The sequence below is a fragment of the Salmo salar genome, chromosome ssa24 (genome assembly GCF_905237065.1).
Source record: "Salmo salar chromosome ssa24, Ssal_v3.1, whole genome shotgun sequence".
Classification (NCBI taxonomy): Eukaryota; Metazoa; Chordata; class Actinopteri; order Salmoniformes; family Salmonidae; genus Salmo; species Salmo salar.
In genome coordinates, this window is record NC_059465.1 from 46,586,497 (window position 1) to 46,613,056 (window position 26,560).

The following is a 26,560-nucleotide window of genomic DNA, read 5'->3' on the forward strand; positions in this document are numbered from 1 at the left end:
GGGGTAGCCTGGTGGGAAGCATGGCCACCCGTAGAAAAATGCTTATTGAAATGATCTGTTATCGTAGATTTATCAGTGGTGACAGTGTTTCCTATCCTCAGTGTAGTGAGCAGCTGGGAGGAGGTGCTCTTATTCTCCATGGACTTTACAGTGTCACAAAACTTTGGGGAATTTGTGCTACAGGAAGCAAATGTCTGTTTGAAAAAGCTAGCCTTAGCTTTCCTAACTGCCTGTGTATATTGGTTCCTGACTGAAAAGTTGCAAATCACGGGGGCTATTTGGTGCTAATGCAGAACGCCACAGGATGCTTTTGTGCTGGTCGAGGGCAGTAAAGTCTGGAGTGAACCAAGGGCTATATCTGCTCTTAGTTCTACATTTTTTCTCTTTCAGTAATGATGAAGATGAACCCAGCATGGATGAAGGTGCCTTTCAGTAATGATGAAAATGAACCCAGCATGGACGAAGGTGCTTCTTCCTCAATCCTCTTCACTAGACAATTATCTGTGTGCTGCCGATGACTGTCACTAATAGGTGATACCCTAAGAGCTGTGGATCCTGTTAGACTGTCACTAATAGCTGATACACCCTAAGAGCTGTGGATACTGTTAGACTGTCACTAATAGCTGATACACCCTAAGAGCTGTGGATCCTGTTAGACTGTTACTAATAGCTGATACACACTAAGAGCTGTGGATACTGTTAGACTGTCACTAATAGTTGATATACCCTAAGAGCTGTGGATACTGTTAGACTGTCACTAATAGGTGACACCCTAAGAGCTGTGGATACTGTTAGACTGTCACTAATAGCTGATATACCCTAAGAGCTGTGGATACTGATAGACTGTCACTAATCGCTGATATACCCTAAGAGCTGTGGATACTGTTAGACTGTCACTAATCGCTGATACACCCTAAGAGCTGTGGATACTGTTAGACTGTCACTAACAGCTGATACACCCTAAGAGCTGTGGATACTGTTAGACTGTCACTAACAGCTGATACCCCCTAAGAGCTCTGGATACTGTTAGACTGTCACTAATAGGTGATACCCTAAGAGCTGTGGATCCTGTTAGACTGTCACTAATAGCTGATACACCCTAAGAGCTGTGGATACTGTTAGACTGTCACTAATAGCTGATACACCCTAGGAGCTGTGGATCCTGTTAGACTGTTACTAATAGCTGATACACCCTAAGAGCTGTGGATACTGTTAGACTGTCACTAATAGTTGATATACCCTAAGAGCTGTGGATACTGTTAGACTGTCACTAATAGGTGACACCCTAAGAGCTGTGGATACTGTTAGACTGTCACTAATAGCTGATATACCCTAAGAGCTGTGGATACTGTTAGACTGTCACTAATCGCTGATATACCCTAAGAGCTGTGGATACTGTTAGACTGTCACTAATCGCTGATACACCCTAAGAGCTGTGGATACTGTTAGACTGTCACTAACAGCTGATACACCCTAAGAGCTGTGGATACTGTTAGACTGTCACTAATAGCTGATACCCTAAGAGCTGTGGATACTGTTAGACTGTCACTAACAGCTGATACCCCCTAAGAGCTCTGGATACTGTTAGACTGTCACTAATAGCTGATACACCCTAAGAGCTGTGGATACTGTTAGACTGTCACTAATAGCTGATACACCCTAAGAGCTGTGGATACTGTTAGAGTGTCACTAATAGCTGATACACCCTAAGAGCTGTGGATACTGTTAGACTGTCACTAATAGCTGATACCCCCTAAGAGCTGTGGATACTGTTAGACTGTCACTTATAGCTGATACCCTAAGAGCTGTGGATACTGTTAGACTGTCACTAATAGCTGATACCCTAAGAGCTGTGGATACTGTTAGACTGTCACTAATAGCTGATACCCTAAGAGCTGTGGATACTGTTAGACTGTCACTAATAGCTGCTACCCTAAGAGCTGTGGATACTGTTAGACTGTCACTAATAGCTGATACCCTAAGAGCTGTGGATACTGTTAGACTGTCACTAACAGCTGATACTCCCTAAGAGCTGTGGATACTGTTAGACTGTCACTAATAGCTGATACCCTAAGAGCTGTGGATACTGTTAGACTGTCACTAATAGCTGATATACCCTAAGAGCTGTGGATACTGTTAGACTGTCACTAATAGCTGATACCCCCTAAGAGCTGTGGATACTGTTAGACTGTCACTAATAGCTGATACCCCCTAAGAGCTGTGGATACTGTTAGACTGTCACTAATAGCTGATATACCCTAAGAGCTGTGGATACTGTTAGACTGTCACTAACAGCTGATACACCCTAAGAGCTGTGGATACTGTTAGACTGTCACTAATAACTGATACACCCTAAGAGCTGTGGATACTGTTAGACTGTCACTAATAGCTGATACACCCTAAGAGCTGTGGATACCGTTAGACTGTCACTAATAGCTGATACACCCTAAGAGCTGTGGATACTGTAAGACTGTCACTAATAGCTGATTCACCCTAAGAGCTGTGGATACTGTTAGACTGTCACTAATAGCTGATACACCCTAAGAGCTGTGGATCCTGTTAGACTGTCACTAATAGCTGATTCACCCTAAGAGCTGTGGATACTGTTAGACTGTCACTAATAGCTGATACACCCTAAGAGCTGTGGATCCTGTTAGACTGTCACTAATAGCTGATTCACCCTAAGAGCTGTGGATACTGTTAGACTGTCACTAATAACTGATACCCTAAGAGCTGTGGATACTGTTAGACTGTCACTAATAGCTGATACACCCTAAGAGCTGTGGATACTGTAAGACTGTCACTAATAGGTGATACCCTAAGAGCTGTGGATACTGTAAGACTGTCACTAATAGGTGCTCCATAGTGTGTTGCTCCATGTCTTTTCTATCCATCTATCCGGTATCCAATCTAAACAGGAAGTCATCTGTGCGCTGCAGAGGACTGCTGCTCAGGGGGTACTCAGCACCCGCTGAGGTGATGTCTGTGTATTTACAATCACCTTCAGCAGCCTATCAGCCGCACCGCAGCGGCGGGAAACAGGCTGATATAGCTAATAATACTTTTTTTATAATTTAAAAAAAATATATATATAATTTATTTTTTGGAACTCAAGCTGGGGCTCATTCCTGGCAGGGGAAGAAGTCAAGAAAACAATACATGTTTTTTTTGTGGGGCATCAAGGATGTTTGGTTTAGAAGGGATAAAGCTTTTGTCAAAATTAACTTTTCGTAGCAGGTTAGGAGAACTTACGCAGTTGGTTAGGACAGCGAATGTAGCAGGTTAGGAGAATTAGGTTAAGGTTAGGAAAAGGATTAGGCTTAGATAAAAATGCCCAAAATATATACTTTTCACGTCAAATTGACATAAGCTGACCCACGAGCCTGATACTATGCCCCGAGGGCTGTGGTTTCATATCTCAGAGTCCGTTTTGCTTTCTCAACGCTGACAACACAAGCAGTAGATGTACTTTCCTCCTTCCAAATATATGGCTAAATTGTTTCAATAAAGGTGAGGGAATTGCACTGTTCCAAAAATACCCACATACAGAGCTAAGATTATTATAGAATATTTTCGCAGAACAAAAAATGCTGACCTGATCCGTTCTGAAGAAATATATAGGAGCCAAGGTTTCAGTCTACAGGTCATGACATCCTGCTTCCACTTAACAACGAGCACCATTAAAACCCATGTATGTTACAGAAGTTATGGAAGTAGGTACAGCAGATTGTAAGCAGAATACACACTGTTACATAGTTCATAGTACTGCTGTAGGAACTGTTACATAGTTCATAGTACTGCTGTAGGAACTGTTACATAGTACTGCTGTAGGAACTGTTACATAGTACTGCTGTAGGAACTGTTACATAGTACTGCTGTAGGAAATGTTACATAGTTCATAGTACTGCTGTAGGAACTGTTACATAGTACTGCTGTAGGAACTGTTACATAGTTCATAGTACTGCTGTAGGAACTGTTACATAGTACTGCTGTAGGAACTGTTACATAGTACTGCTGTAGGAACTGTTACATAGTTCATAGTACTGCTGTAGGAACTGTTACATAGTACTGCTGTAGGAACTGTTACATAGTTCATAGTACTGCTGTAGGAACTGTTACATAGTTCATAGTACTGCTGTAGGAACTGTTACATAGTTCATAGTACTGCTGTAGGAACTGTTATATAGTACTGCTGTAGGAACTGTTACATAGTACTGCTGTAGGAACTGTTACATAGTACATAGTACTGCTGTAGGAACTGTTACATAGTTCATAGTACTGCTGTAGGAACTGTTACATAGTACTGCTGTAGGAACTGTTACATAGTTCATAGTACTGCTGTAGGAACTGTTACATAGTACTGCTGTAGGAACTGTTACATAGTTCATAGTACTGCTGTAGGAACTGTTACATAGTACTGCTGTAGGAACTGTTACATAGTTCATAGTACTGCTGTAGGAACTGTTACATAGTACATAGTACTGCTGTAGGAACTGTTACATAGTACTGCTGTAGGAACTGTTACATAGTACATAGTACTGCTGTAGGAACTGTTACATAGTACTGCTGTAGGAACTGTTACATAGTACATAGTACTGCTGTAGGAACTGTTACATAGTACTGCTGTAGGAACTGTTACATAGTTCATAGTACTGCTGTAGGAACTGTTACATAGTTCATAGTACTGCTGTAGGAACTGTTACATAGTAAGTCTTTTTATATTTTTAAATGTTATACTCGGCAATTCAATGCAGACACCGATTTTTTTAATTTTTATTTAACAATAAATACACATAGTTTTGAAAGCATTTTAAATATTCATAAATGTTTCATTTTGATATAAAATACAGAAATCTAAATACTCAAGCAGTGGACCTAAAAATTGTCCCGGGGGTATTGCCAAACGTTCAGGCAAGTGTTATAAAGGGCCCAGAAGTGTTTATTTATTTTTTTGGTTGAACTTCCCCTTTAACTTCTGCACACTGGCGAAAAGTCCCGCAACATCATGCAGCCTAAAAGTAACCAACCTAGCCTTGTCTTGTCTTAAGGATATTCTGTTCCTACAGCCGTTGAACCTTAAGAGACAGTTTAATTAGTTGAAAATGTGTTCGTGCTGTGAACGACCATAGGAATTCACAACACAAAGACTTTTTTTACGACGAGGCTAGAGTTGAATGGCAACTGGTCAGAATACTGGGACAAGTGGACAATAAGGTGTTTATACGCCATTGAGGCAAAGCAGGTCTTGTCTGTTGGTCGCAACCTCTACCAACCATTATCTCTCCCAACAGGACAGTGTAGATGGTGATATCTGTTGGGGACAAGGAGCCTGGAGAGCGACGAAATAGTTATCTCCCTTCCACAGTAGGTCGAGCTGCAGCCTTCCCCTGTCCTGCAGCTTGGAGTGTCCCAAATAGCACTCTACTCTCTACATAGTGAGAATACTTTTGACCAGAGTTTTATGTGTCCTGGTCCAAAGTAGTGCTCTGTAAAGGGGAGATTTGGAGTGACCCTGGAGTGAACCAGGAGTGACCCTGCTGCACAGCCCAATCTGACAGGGCACAGAGAAACAGAGACTTTGGGCCTTTTGTCTAGTTGCTCTGCACTGAATCACTGGGCCAGAATGTAGTGTGTGTGATAGTAAGAATGACTGGGTGGGTTCGTTAATTAGTTATCTTGACCACAATACAACATCTCTGGAATACACACTTACTGGACCAATCAGCTTCCTACCAGAGATGGTCATATTCTGGAAACAGAGATTGTGTTGTGTAGCCTCTATGGTTCTGTTGTATAGTCAGTCTATTAAAGAGGTTATATTGTATAGTCAGTCTATTAAAGAGGATCTGTTGTATAGTCTCTCTGTTAAAGAGGTTCTATTGTATAGTCTGTCTATTAAAGAGGTTCTATTGTATAGTCAGTCTATTAAAGAGGTTCTATTGTATAGTCAGTCTATTAAAGAGGTTCTATTGTATAGTCAGTCTATTAAAGAGGTTCTATTGTATAGTCAGTCTATTAAAGAGGTTCTATTGTATAGTCAGTCTATTAAAGAGGTTCTATTGTATAGTCTATTAAAGAGGTTCTATTGTATAGTCTATTAAAGAGGTTATATTGTATAGTCTATTAAAGAGGTTCTATTGTATAGTCTGTCTATTAAAGAGGTTCTATTGTATAGTCTGTCTATTAAAGAGGTTCTATTGTATAGTATATTAAAGAGGTTCTATTGTATAGTCTGTCTATTAAAGAGGTTCTATTGTATAGTCTATTAAAGAGGTTATATTGTATAGTCTATTAAAGAGGTTCTATTGTATAGTCTGTCTATTAAAGAGGTTCTATTGTATAGTCTATTAAAGAGGTTATATTGTATAGTCTATTAAAGAGGTTCTATTGTATAGTCTGTCTATTAAAGAGGTTCTATCATATTTATTGCCCCCATCAGACTAGCCACAGTTATTACCCCCAGCGGACTAGCCACAGTTATTACCCCCAGCAGACTAGCCACAGTTATTACCCCCAGCAGACTAGCCACAGTTATTACCCCCAGCGGACTAGCCACAGTTATTACCCCCAGCAGACTAGCCCCAGAAGTCTCTATGCATGCAGAGACAAAAGGAGAGTCTACATTTATCTGCTGACCAGTGAAGTGTACTGGGATGTGATGCGACTACAGGGGGTTTCTTCAAAGAGCTGGTTCCACTCTGTTGGGCCTCAAGACAAGACAAGACAAGACCATTCACTTATTTATCGTCTCCTATTGCCTTATATTACGTGCTTGGCCATGTCACTTCCTTCGTTTAAACGTTGGTTAAATATGAATTACACATAACATTCCAAATAAATCTGACCTTTTCATAGGACGTGTTTTTTTAAAAAACTTGTTGCTAGTTGGTAACGTGGCCCTCTGCGACATGCATATTCAAGCCAGCTATAATGCTGTGAAATCGTTTTGAAGAGAGGGCTTTGGTCGGAATGGACGAGGGCTATTCGCTTCCTCAGTCGACCGGCTTAGAGGTAGGATTAAAATCTGCTCTGACAATCTGTCTGTCAGGAATGACAACGCTTCTGTTACTACGTCCACTTTACCACTGGAGGGGCTGCTTCAAGCACAGACCTGACGCCCTGTCTCTCCGTGACACACTGTAGACATCAGAGAGACCCACACACGCGCACACACACACACACACACGCACAAGCAACAACACAATAAGGCATGTGTACACACACACACACACACTGATGCCTGCGTGAAGACCTTAACAGCCTGCTTCCTGCGTGAAGACCTTAACAGCCTGCTTCCTGCATGAAGACCTTTACAGCCTGCTTCCTGCGTGAAGACCTAAACAGCCTGCTTCCTGCGTGAAGACCTAAACAGCCTGCTTCCTGCATGAAGACCTTTACAGCCTGCTTCCTGCATGAAGACCTTAACAGCCTGCTTCCTGCGTGAAGACCTAAACAGCCTGCTTCCTGCGTGAAGACCTTAACAGCCTGCTTCCTGCGTGAAGACCTTAACAGCCTGCTTCCTGCGTGAAGACCTTAACAGCCTGCTTCCTGCGTGAAGACCTTTACAGCCTGCTTCCTGCGTGAAGACCTTAACAGCCTGCTTCCTGCGTGAAGACCTTTACAGCCTGCTTCCTGCGTGAAGACCTTAACAGCCTGCTTCCTGCGTGAAGACCTTAACAGCCTGCTTCCTGCATGAAGACCTTTACAGCCTGCTTCCTGCATGAAGACCTTTACAGCCTGCTTCCTGCATGAAGACCTTAACAGCCTGCTTCCTGCATGAAGACCTTAACAGCCTGCTTCCTGCGTGAAGACCTTTACAGCCTGCTTCCTGCATGAAGACCTTAACAGCCTGCTTCCTGCATGAAGACCTAAACAGCCTGCTTCCTGCGTGAAGACCTTAACAGCCTGCTTCCTGCATGAAGACCTAAACAGCCTGCTTCCTGCGTGAAGACCTTAACAGCCTGCTTCCTGCGTGAAGACCTTAACAGCCTGCTTCCTGCGTGAAGACCTAAACAGCCTGCTTCCTGCGTGAAGACCTTAACAGCCTGCTTCCTGCGTGAAGACCTTAACAGCCTGCTTCCTGCGTGAAGACCTTTACAGCCTGCTTCCTGCGTGAAGACCTTTACAGCCTGCTTCCTGCGTGAAGACCTTTACAGCCTGCTTCCTGCGTGAAGACCTTAACAGCCTGCTTCCTGCGTGAAGACCTTAACAGCCTGCTTCCTGCGTGAAGACCTTTACAGCCTGCTTCCTGCGTGAAGACCTTAACAGCCTGCTTCCTGCATGAAGACCTTAACAGCCTGCTTCCTGCATGAAGACCTTAACAGCCTGCTTCCTGCATGAAGACCTTAACAGCCTGCTTCCTGCATGAAGACCTTAACAGCCTGCTTCCTGCGTGAAGACCTTAACAGCCTGCTTCCTGCATGAAGACCTTAACAGCCTGCTTCCTGCATGAAGACCTTAACAGCCTGCTTCCTGCATGAAGACCTTAACAGCCTGCTTCCTGCATGAAGACCTTAACATGAAGACCATAACATGAAGACCCCTGGGAAAAAGAACATACAAATATTGAGTCGTATTAATCTACAGATGAATCATCTGACAGTAGCACTGTCTCAGAATGATCAACGGAAGGAGATTTTAACGCCGCTACATACTCATTCTGTTATACTGTAGGCCAACATCACACATGCCTTTTCAATACTCTGTTAAGTCACACTTATAGTAGTGAGTCATTAAGCAGACTCTCTGATCCACTACAGTAGTGAGTCATTTAGCAGACTCTCTGATCCAGAGAGACTTACAGTAGTGAATCATTTAACAGACTCTTTGATCCAGAGCCACTACAGTAGCGAGTCATTTAGCAGACTCTCTGATCCACTACAGTAGTGAGTCATTTAGCAGACTCTCTGATCCACTAGAGTAGTGAGTCATTTAGCAGACTCTCTGATCCACTACAGTAGTGAGTCATTTAGCAGACTCTCTGATCCAGAGCCACTTACAGTAGTGAGTCATTTAACAGACTCTCTGATCCAGAGCCACTTACAGTAGTGAGTCATTTAACAGACTCTCTGATCCACTACAGTAGTGAGTCATTTAGCAGACTCTCTGGTCCAGAGCCACTACAATAGTGAGTCATTTAGCAGACTCTCTGATCCAGAGCCTCTACAATAGTGAGTCATTTAGCAGACTCTCTGGTCCAGGGCCACTACAATAGTGAGTCATTTAGTAGACTCTCTGGTCCAGAGCCACTACAATAGTGAGTCATTTAGCAGACTCTCTGGTCCAGAGCCACTACAATAGTGAGTCATTTAGTATACTCTCTGGTCCAGAGCCACTACAATAGTGAGTCATTTAGCAGACTCTCTGGTCCAGAGCCACTACAATAGTGAGTCATTTAGCCGACTCTCTTATCCAGAGCCACTACAGTAGTGAGTCATTTAGCAGACTCTCTTACCCAGAGAGACTTACAATAGTGAGTGCATACATGTACTGGTCCCCGTTGGGAATCGAAAATATTCCAGAAATGTTCCATACGCACAAAAAGCTTATTTCTCTCAAATGTTGTGCACAAATTTGTTTACATCCCTGTTAGTGAGCATTTCTCCTTTGCCAAGACAATCCATCCACCTGACAGGTGTGGCATATAAAGGAGCTGATTAAGCAGCATGATCATTACACAGGTGCACCTTGTGCTGGGGGACAATAAAAGGCCAGTTTTGTCACAGAACACAATGCCACTGATGTCTCAAGTTTTGAGAGAGTGTGCAATTGCCATGCTGACTGCAGGAATGTCAACCAGAGCTGTTGCCAGATAATTGAATGTTAATTTCTCTACCATAAAACATTGTTTTAGAGAATTTGGCAGTATGTCCAACCGGTCTCACAATCTTTGACCATGTGTATGGCGGGTTATGGTATGGGCCCCATGGTGGAGGTGGGGTTATGGTATGAGCCCCATGGTGGAGGTGGGGTTATGGTATGGGCCCCATGGTGGAGGTGGGGTTATAGGCATAAGCTACGGACAACAAACACAATTGCATTTTATCAATGGCAATTTGAATGCACAGAGATACCTTAGCAAGATCATGAGGCCCATTGTCGTGCCATTCATCCGCCACCATCACCTCATGGTTCAGTATGATAATGCACCGACCCATGTTGAAAGGATCTGTACACGATTCCTGGACGCTGAAAATGTCCCAGTTCTTCCATGGCCTGTATACTCACCAGACATGTCACCCATTGAGCATGTTTGGGATGCTCTGGATCGACAGCCTGTTCCAGTTCCCACCAATATCCAGAAACTTCGCACAGCCATTGAAGAGGAGTGGAACAACATTCCACAGGCCACAATCAGCAGCCTGCATATCTGTATTCCCAGTCATGCGAAATCCATGGATTAGGGCCTTATGAATTTATTTACTGATGTCCTTATATGAACTGAAACTCAGTAAAATTGTTGAAATTGTTGCAACAAAAAAGAAAATGAAGACAAACCTGTAAAATTGTAACGCCCTGGCCATAGAGAGGGGTTTTTTTGTTCTTTATTTTGGTTCAGGCCAGGGTGTTACATTGGGTGGGCGTTCTATGTTCCTTTTTCTATGTTTTGGTATTTCTTTGTTTTGGGCCGTGTGTGGCTCCCAATCAGGCACAGCTGAAGCTCGTTGTTGCTGATTGGGAGTCACACATAAGGAGCCTGTTTTTCCTTTGGGTTTTGTGGGTAATTGTTTCTGTTTTGAGTATTTTTCCTAACAGGACTGTTTGCTGTCGTTTTTGTTCATTTTGTAGTGTTCTCTTGTTTTTTGAATTAAAATTCTAATGATGAACACATCCTCTGCTGCACCTTGGTTCCCTCTTCCAGACAGCCGTTACAAAAATATTATCCTAAATATAAACCATAAACTTGAGTGTTTCCAAATACCACATCCTTCCTATCTTTTTATTTAACACAGTTCTATTTATTTTACTACGTCAGTATGTCGTTTTGGCATCAAACAGGTGGCAGTTGTGAAAAAAAGTGAAGACCACAAGAGTTGTAGAGGTAATTGAAAATTATGCCATCGTTCATTAAATGCTTCTTTCATTAATTAGCCAATTTCCACCGGAACAGAATGGTCTATCTACTATAAACTCAATATGTACTAAAAACAATATAGTTTTTTTTTTTGAAGTTTGAGTATAAATTACCAAAGTTAAGATAGATTTTTCTGTTAATTACCAAGATTACTGAAGAATCTGGTAACGTTAGTACATTAGCCGTAGCGTTGCTCCACAGCAGATAGAGGGATCTCTCTCAAATATCAGTTGATGTATCCAGGGAATAGAACAGGATTTGCTTTGAGTGCTTCTCGCACGACAAGGTCAGGGAGAATGCCCTCTTGTAAACCTTTTTACTTGAGCTCTCAGAACAACTCAACACAACACGGAGAAGTAACATTCAGAGCCCTGTGTTTGGAGGTGTTGAAAAGCATCAGTCTGTTCTGGACGTTCAGGGCCTGTTCTTGTTTTGATTGCTGACACAAATCAAATGATTCAGGCTTGGTCCTTTTACCGACGTACTGTGTGTCATGTTAGTGAATGTAATAACAGAGCTCTAACGCATCACACCCACCTACTGGTTGGGATTGGATAGAAATATTGGGGATATGACCATCCACTGAGATTCTCTCTCTCTCTCTGCTCTCTCTCTCTCTGCTCTCCAAGGGGATTTTTTGTCATTGGAAACATATGTTTACATTGCCAAAGCAAGTATATTTGTCTATATACAATGTTGTAACGATGTGCAAATAGTTAAAGTATGAAAGGGAAAATAAATTAACATAAATATGGGTTGTATTTACAATGGTGTTTGTTCTTCACTGGTTGCCCTTTTCTTGTGGCAACAGGTCACAAATCTTGCTGCTGTGATGGCACATTGTGGTATTTCACCCAGTAGATATGGGAGTTTATCAAAATTGGGTTTGTTTTTGAATTCTTTGTGGGTCTGTGTTATCTGAGGGAAATATGTGTCTCTAATATGGTCATACATTTGGCAGGAAGTTAGGAAGTGCAGCTGTTTCCACCTCATTTTGTGGGCAGTGTGCACATAGCATGTCTTCTCTTGAGAGCTATGTCTGCCTACGGCGGCCTTTCTCAATAGCAAGGCTATGCTCACTGAGTCTGTACATAGTCAAAGCTTTCCCTAAGTTTGGGTCAGTCACAGTGGTCAGGTATTCTGCCACTGTGTACTCTCTGTTTAGGGCCAAATAGCATTCTAGTTTGCTCTGTTTTTTTGTTAATTCTTTCCAATGTGTCAAGTAATTATCTTTTTGTTTTCTCATGATTTGGTTGGGTCTAATTGTGTTGCTGTCCTGGGGCTTTGTGGGGTGTGTTTGTGTTTGTGAACAGAGCCCCAGGACCAGCTTGCTTAGGGGACTCTTCTCCAGGTTCATCTCTCTGTAGGTGATGACTCTGTGGGGTCTGTTTGTGTTTGTGAACAGAGCCCCAGGATCAGGACGGTTGCTGCAGACTGTTCTAGTGCCTTCTCCAATTTGTTGACATATACAGTTGAAGTTGGAAGTTTACATACACATTAGCCAAATACATTTAAAACTCTGTTTTTCACAATTCCTGACATTTAATCCAAGTAACAATTCCCTGTTTTAGGTCCGTTAGGATCACCACTTTATTTTAAGAATGTGAAACGTCAGAATAATATTAGAGAGAATGATTTATTTCAGCTTTTGTTTCTTTCATCACATTCCCAGTGGGTCAGAAGTTTACATAGACTCAATTAGTATTTGGTAGCATTGCCTTTAAATTGTTTAACTTGGGTCAAACGTTTCGGGTAGCCTTCCACAAGCTTCCCACAGTAAGTTGGGTGAATTTTGGTCCATTCCTCCTGACAGAGCTGGTGTAACTGAGTCAGGTTTGTAGGCCTCCTTGCTCGCACACACTTTTTCAGTTCTGCCCACAAATTTTCGATGGGATTGAGGTCAGGGCTTTGCGATGGCCACTCCAATACCTTGACTTTGTTGTCCTTAAGCCATTTTGCCACAACTTTGGAAGTATGCTTGGGGTCATTGTCCATTTGGAAGACCCATTTGCGACCAAGATTTAACTTCCTGACTGATGTCTTGAGATGTTGCTTCAATATATCCACGTAATTTTCCGTCCTCATGATGCCATCTATTTTGTGAAGTGCACCAGTCCCTCGTGCAGCAAAGCACCCCCACAACATGATGCTGCCACCCCCGTGCTTCACGGTTGGGATGGTGTTCTTCGACTTGCAAGCCTCCCCCTTTTTCCTCGAAACATAACGATGGTCATTATGGCCAAACAGTTCTATTTTTGTTTCATCAGACCAGAGGACATTTCTCCAAAAAGTGCGATCTTTGTCCCCATGTGCAGTTGCAAACCGTAGTCTGGCTTTTTATGACGGTTTTGGAGCAGTGGCTTCTCCTTGCTGAGCGGCCTTTCAGGTTATGTCGATATAGGACTCGTTTTACTGTGGATATAGATACTTTTGTACCTGTTTCCTCTAGTATCTTCACAAGGTCCTTTGCTGTTGTTCTGGCGCCCCCCCTTGGGTTGTGCCATGGCGGAGATCGCTGTGGGCTATACTCGGCCTTGTCTTAGGACGGTAAGTTGGTGGTTGGAGACATCCCTCTAGTGGTGTGGGGGCTGTGCTTTGGCAAAGTGGGTGGGGTTATATCCTGCCTGTTTGGCCCTGTCCGGGGGTATCATCGGATGGGGCCACAGTGTCTTCTGATCCCTCCTGTCTCAGCCTCCAGTATTTATGCTGCAGTAGTTTATGTGTCGGGGGGGCTAGGGTCAGTCTGTTACATCTGGAGTATTTCTCTTGTCTTATCCGGTGTCCTGTGTGAATTTAAATATGCTCTCTCTAATTCTCTCTTCTCTCTTTCTGTCTTTCTCTCGGAGGACCTGAGCCCTAGGACCATGCCTCAGGACTACCTGGTATGATGACTCCTTGCTGTCCCCAGTCCACCTGGCCGTGCTGCTGCTCCAGTTTCAACTGTTCTGCCTGCGGCCATGGAACCCTGACCTGTTCACCGGACGTGCTTGTTGCACCCTCGACAACTACTATGATTATTATTATTTGACCATGCTGGTCATTTATGAACATCTTAACATCTTGACCATGTTCTGTTATAATATCCACCCTGCACAGCCAGAAGAGGACTGGCCACCCCTCATAGCCTGGTTCCTCTCTAGGTTTCTTCCTAGGTTTTTGGCCTTTCTAGGGAGTTTTTCCTAGGGAGTTTTTCCTAGCCACCGTGCTTCTTTCACATGCTTTGCTTGCTGTTTGGGGTTTTAGGCTGGGTTTCTGTACAGCACTTTGAGATATCAGCTGATGTACGAAGGGCTATATAAAAATAAATTTGATTTGATTTGAAATTTGATTGATTTGCACTTTTCACACCAAAGTACGTTCATCTCTAGGAGACAGAACACGTCTCCCTCCTGAGCGGTATGACGGCTGCGTGGTCCCATGGTGTTTATACTCGCGTACTATTGTTTGTACAGATGAACGTGGTACCTTCAGGCATTTGGAAATTGCTCCCAAGGATGAACCAGACTTGTGGAGGTCTACAATTGTTTTCTGAGGTCTTGGCTGATTTATTTTGATTTTCCCATGATGTCAAGCAAAGAGGCAATGAGTTTGAAGGTAGGCCTTGAAATACATCCACAGGTACACCTCCAATTGACTTAAATTATGTCAATTAGCCTATCAGAAGCTTCTAAAGCCATGACATCATTTTCTGGAATTTTCCAAGCTGTTTAAAGGCACAGTCAACTTAGTGTATGTAAACTTCTGACCCACTGGAATTGTGATACAGTGAATTATAAGTGAAATAATCTGTCTGTAAAACAATTGTTTGTTAACAAGAATTTTGTAGAGTGGTTGAAAAACGAGTTTTAATGACTCCAACCTAAGTGTATGTAAACTTCTGACTTCAACTGTATGTTAAAGAAGGTGGGGCTTAAGCTGCATCCCTGTCTCAACCCACGGCTCATGTGAAAAGAAATCTTTCTCTCCCTCTCTCCATCTTTCCCTCCTCCTTGCAGAGCCCTAGCTGAACGGCTTGTTGACAATGAAGTCTCTTGTGATGGTTGAGGCTGGTCGTGGCTGGCGTGTCTAATTTACATATATTCTGACGAGCAACCTAGGAATTATCGGTGCCGAGTTCCCCCTGTGAATAACGCCTCCTTTCTCCCTCCCAGACATCCCCCTGACCCTCTCCTTCAGAGTGAAAGAACTTCACATTACCTCAGCGTGGGGCACCAGCTAACTAGCTAACAACTGGTCCAACCAGGCAAGAGAGTTTAGTGTGTTATGTTTATATTTCAGTATAGGGAATCCTAAAGTACATGGCGAGTAGGGGGTGGTACTGGTCAAATATGACCCTATCGTCTCCCTCGTATCCTCTCCCCTCTACCCCCTATCCTCTCCCCCCTATCCTCTCCCCTCCACCCCCCTAATGCTCCCCTCTACCCCCCTAATGCTCCCCTCTAACCCCTATCCTCTCCCCTCTACCCCCTATCCTCTCCCCCCTATCCTCTCCCCTCTACCCCCTATCCTCTACCCCCTATCCTCTACCCCCTATCCTCTCCCCTCTACCCCCTAATGCTCCCCTCTACCCCCCTAATGCTCCCCCTCTACCCCCCCAATGCTCCCCTCTACTCCCCTAATGCTCCCCCTCTACCCCCCTAATGCTCCCCTCTACCCCCCTAATGCTCCCCTCATCCTCTCTGGGGACAGCCGAAGAACCCTTTTGGAATCCTTTTCTAAGAGCATATGGCCCAGTCCGTTATGTAATTGTTTACCTTGACTCAACTCAGCACTGTGTTTACAGACTAACTGGAGAGGCTTCCCAGCCGCTGGGTCTAGCATAGCACAGACATGTAGTACACACACACACACACACACACACACACACACACACACACACACACACACACACACACACACACACACACACACACACACACACACACACACACACACACACACACACACACACACACACACACACACACACACACACACACCTCCCCCCAGCCGCTGTAGTACACACACACACACAGCTGTGCTGTGACAAGGTAGGGTTGGTATAAAGAAGATAGCCCTATGCTAAAATACAGAGTCCATATTATGGCAAGAACAGCTCAAATAAGCAAAGAGAAATGACAGTCCATCATTACCTTAAGACATGAAGGTCAGTCAATACGGGAAACTTCAAGAACTTTTAAAGTTTCTTCAAGTGCAGTCGCAAGAAAACATCAAGCGCTATGATGAAACTGGCTCTCATGAGGACAACCACAGGAAAGGAAGACCCAGAGTTACCTCTGCTGCAGAGGATAAGTTCATTAGGGTTACCAGCCTCAGAAATAGCAGTCCAAATAAATGCTTCACAGAGTTCAAGTAACAGACACATCACAACATCAACAGTTCAGAGGAGACTGCGTGAATCAGGCCTTCATGGTCGAATTGCTGCAAAGAAACCACTACTAAAGGACAACAATAATAAGAAGAGACTTGCTTGGGCCAAGAAACACGAGCAATGGACATTAGACCGGTGGAAATCTGTCCTTTGGTCTGATGAGTCCAAATGTGAGATTTATGGTTCCAACCGCCGTGTCTTTGTGAGATGCTGTGTGGGTGAACGGATGAGCTCCGAATTTGTATTTCCCACCGTGAAGCATGGAGGAGGTGGTGTTATGGTGTGGGGGTGCTTTGCTAGTGACACTGTCTGTGATTTATTTAGAATTCAAGGCACACTTAACCAGCATGGCTACCACAGCATTCCGCCGCGAAACACCATCCCATCTGGTTTGGGCTTAGTGGGACTATCATTTGTTTTTCAACAGGACAATGACCCAACACAGCTTCAGGTTGTATAAGGGATATTTTAACAAGAAGGAGAGTGATGAAATGCTGCATCAGATGACCTGGCCTCCACAATCCCCCGATCTCAACCAAATTGAGATGGTTTGGGATGAGTCGGACAACAGAGTGAAGGAAAAGCAGCCAACAAGTGCTCAGCATATGTGGGAACTCCTTCAAGACTGTTGGAAAAGCATTCCAGGTGAAGCTGGTTGAGAGAATGCCAAGAGTGTGCAAAGCTGTCATCAAGGCAAAGGGTGGCTACTTTGAAGAATCTAAAATCTAAAATATATTTTGATTTGTTTAACACTTTTTTGGTTACTACATGATTCCATATGTGTTATTTCATAGTTTTGATGTTTTCACTATTATTCTACAATGTAGAAAATAGTAAAAAAATAAAGAAAAACCCTTGAATGAGTAGGTGTGTCCAAACTTTTGACTGGTACTGTATATACATGATCACAGTCTTCACAGTTAACAATTGGTTTTAGGGTTTAGGGTGCCAGACATACATAGTCACAGTCGTCACCGTTAACTAAGGGTCTCTGGGATGTAGGTTCTAATGGACTACAGTCTATGGTGCCAGACCAGAGTTTAGGGTGTAGGGTGTAGGGTACCAGACCTACTGTAGGTACACTAAGAGTTTAGGGTGTAGGGTGCCAGATCTACTGTAGGTACACTAAGAGTTTAGGGTGTAGGGTGCCAGATCTACTGTACGCACACTAAGAGTTTAGGGTGTAGGGTGCCAGACCTACTGTACGCACACTAAGAGTTTAGGGTGTAGGGTGCCAGATCTACTGTACGCACACTAAGAGTTTAGGGTGTAGGGTGCCAGATCTACTGTACATACACTAAGAGTTTAGGGTGTAGGGTGCCAGATCTACTGTACGCACACTAAGAGTTTAGGGTGTAGGGTGCCAGATCTACTGTACGTACACTAAGAGTTTAGGGTGTAGGGTGTAGGGTGCCAGATCTACTGTATGTACACTAAGAGTTTAGGGTGTAGGGTCTAAGAGACTACGGTCTATGGTGCCAGACCAGAGTTTAGGGTGTAGGGTGCCAGATCTACTGTAGGTACACTAAGAGTTTAAGGTGTAGGGTCTAAGAGACTACGGTCTATGGTGCCAGACCTACTGTACGTACACTAAGAGTTTAGGATGTAGGGTGCCAGACCTACTGTAGGTACACTAAGAGTTTAAGGTGTAGGGTCTAAGAGACTACGGTCTATGGTGCCAGACCTACTGTACGTACATTAAGAGTTTAGGGTGCCAGACCTACTGTACGTACACTAAGAGTTTAGGGTGTAGGGTGTAGGGTGCCAGACCTACTGTACGTACACTAAGAGTTTAGGGTGTAGGGTGCCAGATCTACTGTATGTACACTAAGAGTTTAGGGTGTAGGGTGCCAGACCTACTGTACGTACACTAAGAGTTAAGGGTGTAGGGTACCAGACCTACTGTATGTACACTAAGAGTTTAGGGTGTAGGGTGCCAGACCTACTGTAGGTACACTAAGAGTTTAAGGTGTAGGGTCTAAGAGACTACAGTCTATGGTGCCAGACCAGAGTTTAGGGTGTAGGGTCTAAGAGACTACAGTCTATGCTGCCAGACCAGAGTTTAGGGTGTAGGGTCTAATAGACTACAGTCTATGGTGCCAGACCAGAGTTTAGGGTGTAGGGTCTAAGAGAATACGGTCTATGGTGCCAGACCAGAGTTTAGGGTGTAGGGTCTAAGAGACTACGGTCTATGGTGCCAGACCAGAGTTTAGGGTGCCAGACGTACTTACATTGTCACAGTCGTCACAGTCCAGTAGTCCAGCCTTCTGAATGGATCTCTTGACCTCCAGGGAGAAGTTCTCAAACTCAGGTTTGACCGTCCGGAGCAGCGTGACCGTGTTGAGGGCAGAGTACGCCTGTCGCGCCTCACTGTCGTACCTATCCCCTCGCTTCCACGAGCCATTGCCTAGGAAACCAAACAGGGAGAGATGAAGAAAAAAAAAAAGAGGTGACATTTTTGACATGTTGAAAAGTTTCTGTCTATTACCATGTAGTGCAGCCCTGGGCATGGGAAGGCCTTTATTCCGGCCAAGCATTACAACATGGCCAAGCATTAAAACATGGTGTGCAGGCCTTTATTCCAGCCAAGCATTACAACATGGCCAAGCATTAAAACATGGTGTGCAGGCCTTTATTCCAGCCAAGCATTACAACATGGCCAAGCATTACAACATGGTGGGAAGGCCTTTATTCCGGCCAAGCATTACAACATGGCCAAGCATTAAAACATGGTGTGCAGGCCTTTACTCCGGCCAAGCATTAAAACATGGTGTGCAGGCCTTTATTCCGGCCAAGCATTAAAACATGGTGTGCAGGCATTTACTCCGGCCAAGCATTAAAACATGGTGTGCAGGCCTTTACTCCTGCCAAGCATTACAACATGGGGTTCTATTATAACAAACGTAACCATAGTGAATCTAAGCTCAGGCAGTAACGCTATGGGTTTCAGCAGTTTGTCAGATATATTGTTGCTAGTTTCACTATAACAGTTATCGGCCCACTTGCTGGCGTTGGAGCGAAAGGGCTGGGTTCTGATGAATAGACAAGTTGTGGGCGTGTCGAGGCTTGGCCCCTCACTGGCCAATCAGAAGGAGCTCCAAGGTCAAATATGTGGCTGTTTCATGTTGTGTATTTACAGTCTGTCATTTATTGCCTTGGAATCAATTCCAATTCCAATGTTAGTTTGTTAAATGGCTCACAGAAACTAAATAACAAAATGGATCCCATCTTTGCTAAACACGTTAACTTGAACCCATTCGCAGTCCACATTGTTCTAAGTAATTATATGTCTTCAATAGCATTCACACTTTTATAGGGGCTCCTACTGTAAATACAGTATGTAGTGTACATAGCATCCACACTGGTATAGGGGCTAGGTCTACTGTAAATACAGTATGTAGTGTTCATAGCATCCACACTGGTATAGGGGCTAGGTCTACTGTAAATACAGTATGTAGTGTTCATAGCATCCACACTGGTATAGAGGCTCCTACTGTAAATACAGTATGTAGTGTACATAGCATCCACACTGGTATAGGGGCTCCTACTGTAAATACAGTATGTAGTGTTCATAGCATCCACACTGGTATAGGGGCTCCTACTGTAAATACAGTATGTAGTGTACATAGCATCCACACTGGTATGTGACGCTTGGCATTCAGGCCAAAGAGTTCAATCTTGGTTTCATCAGACTAGAGAATCTTGTTTCTCAAGGTCTGAGTGTCTTTAGGTGCCTTTTGGCAAACTCCAAGCGAGCTGTCATGTGCCTTTTACTGAGGAGTGGTTTCCGTCTGGCCACTGTACCATAAAGGCCTGATTGGTGGAATGTTGCAGAGTAGATTGTCCTTCTGGAAGGTTCTCCCATCTCCACAGAGGAACTCTGGAGTTCTGTCAGAGTGACCATTAGGTTCTTGGTCACCTCCCTGACCAAGGTCCTTCCCCCCCGATTGCTCAGTTTGGCCGGGCAGCCAGCTCTAGGAAGAGTCTTGGTGGTTCCAAACTTCTTCCATTTAAGAATAATGGAGGCCACTGTGTTCTTGGGGACCTTCAATGCTGCAGAAATGTTTTGGTACCCTTCCCCAGATCTGTGCCTCGACACAATCCTGTCTCGGAGCTCTACGGACAATTCCTTCGACATCATGGCTTGGTTTTTGCTCTGACATGCACTGTCAACTGTGGGACCTTATATAGACAGGTGTGTGCCTTTCCAAATCATGTCCATTCAATTTAATTTACCACAGGTGGAGTCCAATCAAGTTGTAGAAACATCTCAAGGATGATCAATGGAAACAGGATGCACCTGAGCTCAATTTCGAGTCTCATAGCAAAGAGGCTGAATACTTATATATACATTTGCAAACATTTCTGCAAACCTGTTTTCGCTTTGTTATTATGGGGTGTAGATTGCTGAGGACATTTATTTATTTAATCAATTTTCATATAAGGCTGTAACGTTACAAAATGTTGAAAAAGTCAAGGGGTCTGAATACTTTCCGAAGGCCCTGTATGTAAGGCTGGGAAAAACAGAGAATATATGTAGGGAACAACAGAGAATATATGTAGGGAACATCAGAGTATATATGTAGGGAACAACAGAGTATATATGTAGGGAACAACAGAGTATATATGTAGGGAACAACAGAGTATATATGTAGGGCTGGGAAGAACAGAGTATATATGTAGGGCTGGGAACAACAGAGTATATATCTAGGGCTGGGAACAACAGAGTATATATGTAGGGCTGGGAACAACAGAGTATATATGTAGGAAACTACAGAGTATATATGTAGGGAACAACAGAGTATATATGTAGGGCTGGGAACAACATAGTATATATGTAGGGAACAACAGAGTATATATGTAGGGCTGGGAACAACAGAGTATATATGTAGGGCTGGGAACAACAGAGTATATATGTAGGGAACAACAGAGTATATATGTAGGGAACAACAGAGTATATATGTAGGGCTGGGAACAACAGAATATATATATGTAGGGAACAACAAAGAATATATGTAGGGAACAACAAAGTATATATGTAGGGAACAACAGAGAATATATGTAGGGAACAACATAGTATATATGTAGGGAACTACAGAGTATATATGTAGGGAACAACAGAGAATATATGTAGGGCTGGTAACAACAGAGTATATATGTAGGGAACAACAGAGTATATATGTAGGGAACAACAGAGTATATATGTAGGGCTGGGAACAACAGAATATATATATGTAGGGAACAACAAAGAATATATGTAGGGAACAACAGAGTATATATGTAGGGAACAACAGAGAATATATGTAGGGAACAACATAGTATATATGTAGGGAACTACAGAGTATATATGTAGGGAACAACAGAGTATATATGTAGGGAACAACAGAGAATATATGTAGGGAACAACAGAGTATATATGTAGGGCTGGGAACAACAGAGAATATATGTAGGGAACAACAGAGTATATATGTAGGGAACAACAGAGTATATATGTAGGGCTGGGAACAACAGAGTATATATGTAGGGAACAACAGAGTATATATGTAGGGAACAACAGAGTATATATGCAGGGCTGGGAACAACAGAGTATATATGTAGGGAACAACAGAGTATATATGTAGGGTGGGCAACGTTGTGCTGATGTGTATTTTTACCGTAGGACGAGGAGTTGAAGAGTTCGATGTTGAAGAAAATGTAGCTGCCGTTGGTCAGCCTCCTTCTGTGAACTGCTAGCATGATGTCTCGGACAACGTCTGCTCCCGCACACATGATAACAACTGCAAGGAAACGACAGGAAGGAAACGGTGTTACACCTCAACAAGACGAGAAGACATGGAGGAAACGGTGTTACAACTCAACCCAGCTTCAACAAGACATGGAGGAAACGGTGTTACGCCTCAACCCAGCTTCAACAAGACGAGAAGACATGGAGTAAACAGTGTTACAACTCAACCCAGCTTCAACAAGACATGGAGGAAAAGGTGTTACAACTCAATCCAGCTTCAACAAGACATGGAGGAAACGGTGTTACAACTCAACCCAGCTTCAACAAGACATGGAGGAAACGGTGTTACACCTCATCCCAGCTTCAACAAGACATGGAGGAAACGGTGTTACACCTCATCCCAGCTTCAACAAGACATGGAGGAAACGGTGTTACACCTCAACCCAGCTTCAACAAGACATGGAGGAAACGGTGTTACACCTCAACCCAGCTTCAACAAGACATGGAGGAAACGGTGTTACACCTCAACCCAGCTTCAACAAGACATGGAGGAAACGGTGTTACACCTCATCCCAGCTTCAACAAGACATGGAGGAAACGGTGTTACACCTCAACCCAGCTTCAACTCAAGTACCAGGTGTTTGTAGTTGTTGGTTCTATAGAAGTACCAGGTGTTTGTAGTCATTGGTTCTATAGAAGTACCAGGTGTTTGTAGTCGTTGGTTCTATAGAAGTACCAGGTGTTTGTAGTCATTGGTTCTATAGAAGTACCAGGTGTTTGTAGTCGTTGGTTCTATAGAAGTACCAGGTGTTTGTAGTCGTTGGTTCTATAGAAGTACCAGGTGTTTGTATATGTTGTTGGTTCTATAGAAGTACCAGGTGTTTGTATATGTTGTTGGTTCTATAGAAGTACCAGGTGTTTGTAGTCGTTGGTTCTATAGAAGTACCAGGTGTTTGTAGATGTTGTTGGTTCTATAGAAGTACCAGGTGTTTGTAGTTGTTGGTTCTATAGAAGTACCAGGTGTTTGTAGTCGTTGGTTCTATAGAAGTACCAGGTGTTTGTAGATGTTGTTGGTTCTATAGAAGTACCAGGTGTTTGTAGATGTTGTTGGTACTATAGAAGTACCAGGTGTTTGTAGTTGTTGGTTCTATAGAGGTACCAGGTTTTTGTAGTCGTTGGTTCTATAGAAGTACCAGGTGTTTGTAGATGTCGTTGGTTCTATAGAGGTACCAGGTTTTTGTAGTCGTTGGTTCTATAGAAGTACCAGGTGTTTGTAGATGTTGGTTCTATAGAAGTACCAGGTGTTTGTAGATGTTGTTGGTTCTATAGAAGTACCAGGTGTTTGTAGTCGTTGGTTCTATAGAAGTACCAGGTGTTTGTAGTTGTTGGTTCTATAGAAGTACCAGGTGTTTGTAGATGTTGTTGGTTCTATAGAAGTACCAGGTGTTTGTAGATGTTGTTGGGTCTATAGAAGTACCAGGTGTTTGTAGTTGTTGGTTCTATAGAAGTACCAGGTGTTTGTAGATGTTGTTGGTTCTATAGAAGTACCAGGTGTTTGTAGTTGTTGGTTCTATAGAAGTACCAGGTGTTTGTAGTTGTTGGTTCTATAGAAGTACCAGGTGTTTGTAGATGTCGTTGGTTCTATAGAAGTACCAGGTGTTTGTAGATGTTGTTGGGTCTATAGAAGTACCAGGTGTTTGTAGTTGTTGGTTCTATAGAAGTACCAGGTGTTTGTAGATGTTGTTGGTTCTATAGAAGTACCAGGTGTTTGTAGTTGTTGGTTCTATAGAAGTACCAGGTGTTTGTAGTTGTTGGTTCTATAGAAGTACCAGGTGTTTGTAGTCGTTGGTTCTATAGAAGTACCAGGTGTTTGTAGTTGTTGGTTCTATAGAAGTACCAGGTGTTTGTAGATGTTGGTTCTATAGAAGTACCAGGTGTTTGTAGTTGTTGGTTCTATAGAAGTACCAGGTGTTTGTAGTCGTTGGTTCTATAGAAGTACCAGGTGTTTGTAGTCGTTGGTTCTATAGAAGTACCAGGTGTTTGTAGATGTTGGTTCTATAGAAGTACCAGGTGTTTGTAGTCGTTGGTTCTATAGAAGTACCAGGTGTTTGTAGTTGTTGGTTCTATAGAGGTACCAGGTGTTTGTAGATGTTGTTGGTTCTATAGAGGTACCAGGTTTTTGTAGTCGTTGGTTCTATAGAAGTACCAGGTGTTTGTAGATGTCGTTGGTTCTATAGAGGTACCAGGTTTTTGTAGTCGTTGGTTCTATAGAAGTACCAGGTGTTTGTAGTCATTGGTTCTATAGAAGTACCAGGTGTTTGTAGATGTTGTTGGTTCTATAGAAGTACCAGGTGTTTGTAGTCGTTGGTTCTATAGAAGTACCAGGTGTTTGTAGTCGTTGGTTCTATAGAAGTACCAGGTGTTTATAGATGTTGGTTCTATCGAAGTACCAGGTGTTTGTAGTCGTTGGTTCTATAGAAGTACCAGGTGTTTGTATATGTTGTTGGTTCTATAGAAGTACCAGGTGTTTGTAGTCGTTGGTTCTATAGAAGTACCAGGTGTTTGTAGATGTTGTTGGTTCTATAGAAGTACCAGGTGTTTGTAGTCGTTGGTTCTATAGAAGTACCAGGTGTTTGTAGTCGTTGGTTCTATAGAAGTACCAGGTGTTTGTAGTCGTTGGTTCTATAGAAGTACCAGGTGTTTGTAGATGTTGTTGGTTCTATAGAGGTACCAGGTGTTTGTAGTCGTTGGTTCTATAGAAGTACCAGGTGTTTGTAGATGTTGGTTCTATAGAAGTACCAGGTGTTTGTAGTCGTTGGTTCTATAGAAGTACCAGGTGTTTGTAGATGTTGTTGGTTCTATAGAAGTACCAGGTGTTTGTAGATGTTGTTGGTTCTATAGAAGTACCAGGTGTTTGTAGTCGTTGGTTCTATAGAAGTACCAGGAGTTTGTAGATGTTGTTGGTTCTATAGAAGTACCAGGTGTTTGTAGTCGTTGGTTCTATAGAAGTACCAGGTGTTTGTAGTCGTTGGTTCTATAGAAGTACCAGGTGTTTGTAGTCGTTGGTTCTATAGAAGTACCAGGTGTTTGTAGTCGTTGGTTCTATAGAAGTACCAGGTGTTTGTAGTCGTTGGTTCTATAGAAGTACCAGGTGTTTGTAGTCGTTGGTTCTATAGAAGTACCAGGTGTTTGTAGTCGTTGGTTCTATAGAAGTACCAGGTGTTTGTAGTCGTTGGTTCTATAGAAGTACCAGGTGTTTGTAGTCGTTGGTTCTATAGAAGTACCAGGGGTTTGTAGTCGTTGGTTCTATAGAAGTAGAGGGAAATAAAAACACTACTTTTTATATCAGATTAATGAGCTTCAATGATATGATTTATCTTGTACCACCTTGGTTACACCCACAATGTAAGTCTACACACACACACACACACACACACACACACACACACACACACACACACACACACACACACACACACACACACACACACACACACACACACACACACACACACACACACACACACACACACACAAACACACACACACGTGAACATGGCACGTTGTGCCCACTTGCTTCTTGTGGTTTCAGAAGTGCACAATTACTTAGCGCACCATCCTAACCCTGGATTCAACCAGAGAGTACAGGCCTATGAGGACCCTCCTAACCCTGGACTCAACCAGAGAGTACAATACAGGCCTATGAGGACCCTCCTAACCCTGGACTCAACCAGACAATACAATACAGGCCTATGAGGACCCTCCTAACCCTGGACTCAACCAGAGAGTACAATACAGGCCTATGAGGACCCTCCTAACCCTGGACTCAACCAGACAATACAGGCCTATGAGGACCCTCCTAACCCTGGACTCAACCAGACAATACAGGCCTATGAGGACCCTCCTAACCCTGGACTCAACCAGACAGTACAGGCCTATGAGGACCCTCCTAACCCTGGACTCAACCAGAGAGTACAATACAGGCCTATGAGGACCCTCCTAACCCTGGACTCAACCAGACAATACAGGCCTATGAGGACCCTCCTAACCCTGGATTCAACCAGACAGTACAATACAGGCCTATGAGGACCCTCCTAACCCTGGACTCAACCATTCAATACAGGCCTATGAGGACCCTCCTAACCCTGGACTCAACCAGACAATACAGGCCTATGAGGACCCTCCTAACCCTGGATTCAACCAGACAGTACAATACAGGCCTATGAGGACCCTCCTAACCCTGGACTCAACCAGACAGTACAATACAGGCCTATGAGGACCCTCCTAACCCTGGACTCAACCAGACAGTATATAATTATCGGCACCCTTGATAAAGACAGTATCAAATAAACAATAACTATATTGAACGCTCCAAAAAAGGTGAACATGT

The 26,560-nt window shown here is 43.3% G+C and overlaps 1 protein-coding gene across 9 annotated transcripts in view; it reads right to left on the bottom strand.

The window, feature by feature from the left end:
- Nucleotides 1-26,560, bottom strand: part of LOC106585972 (atrial natriuretic peptide receptor 3) — a 61,314-nt gene that overhangs the window by 15,411 nt on the left and 19,343 nt on the right. For all 9 annotated transcript variants that reach the window (XR_006761777.1, XR_006761780.1, XR_006761781.1 and 6 more), the window contains exons 2-3: nucleotides 22,100-22,222; nucleotides 18,677-18,852 (exon numbers count right to left, since the gene is read on the bottom strand). Coding sequence is in view for 3 of the 9 variants with exons in the window: in XM_045706897.1 (XP_045562853.1) it covers nucleotides 18,677-18,852; nucleotides 22,100-22,222 (299 nt within the window). In the remaining 6 variants the exon portion in view is untranslated. The remainder of the gene's footprint in view (nucleotides 1-18,676; nucleotides 18,853-22,099; nucleotides 22,223-26,560) is intronic.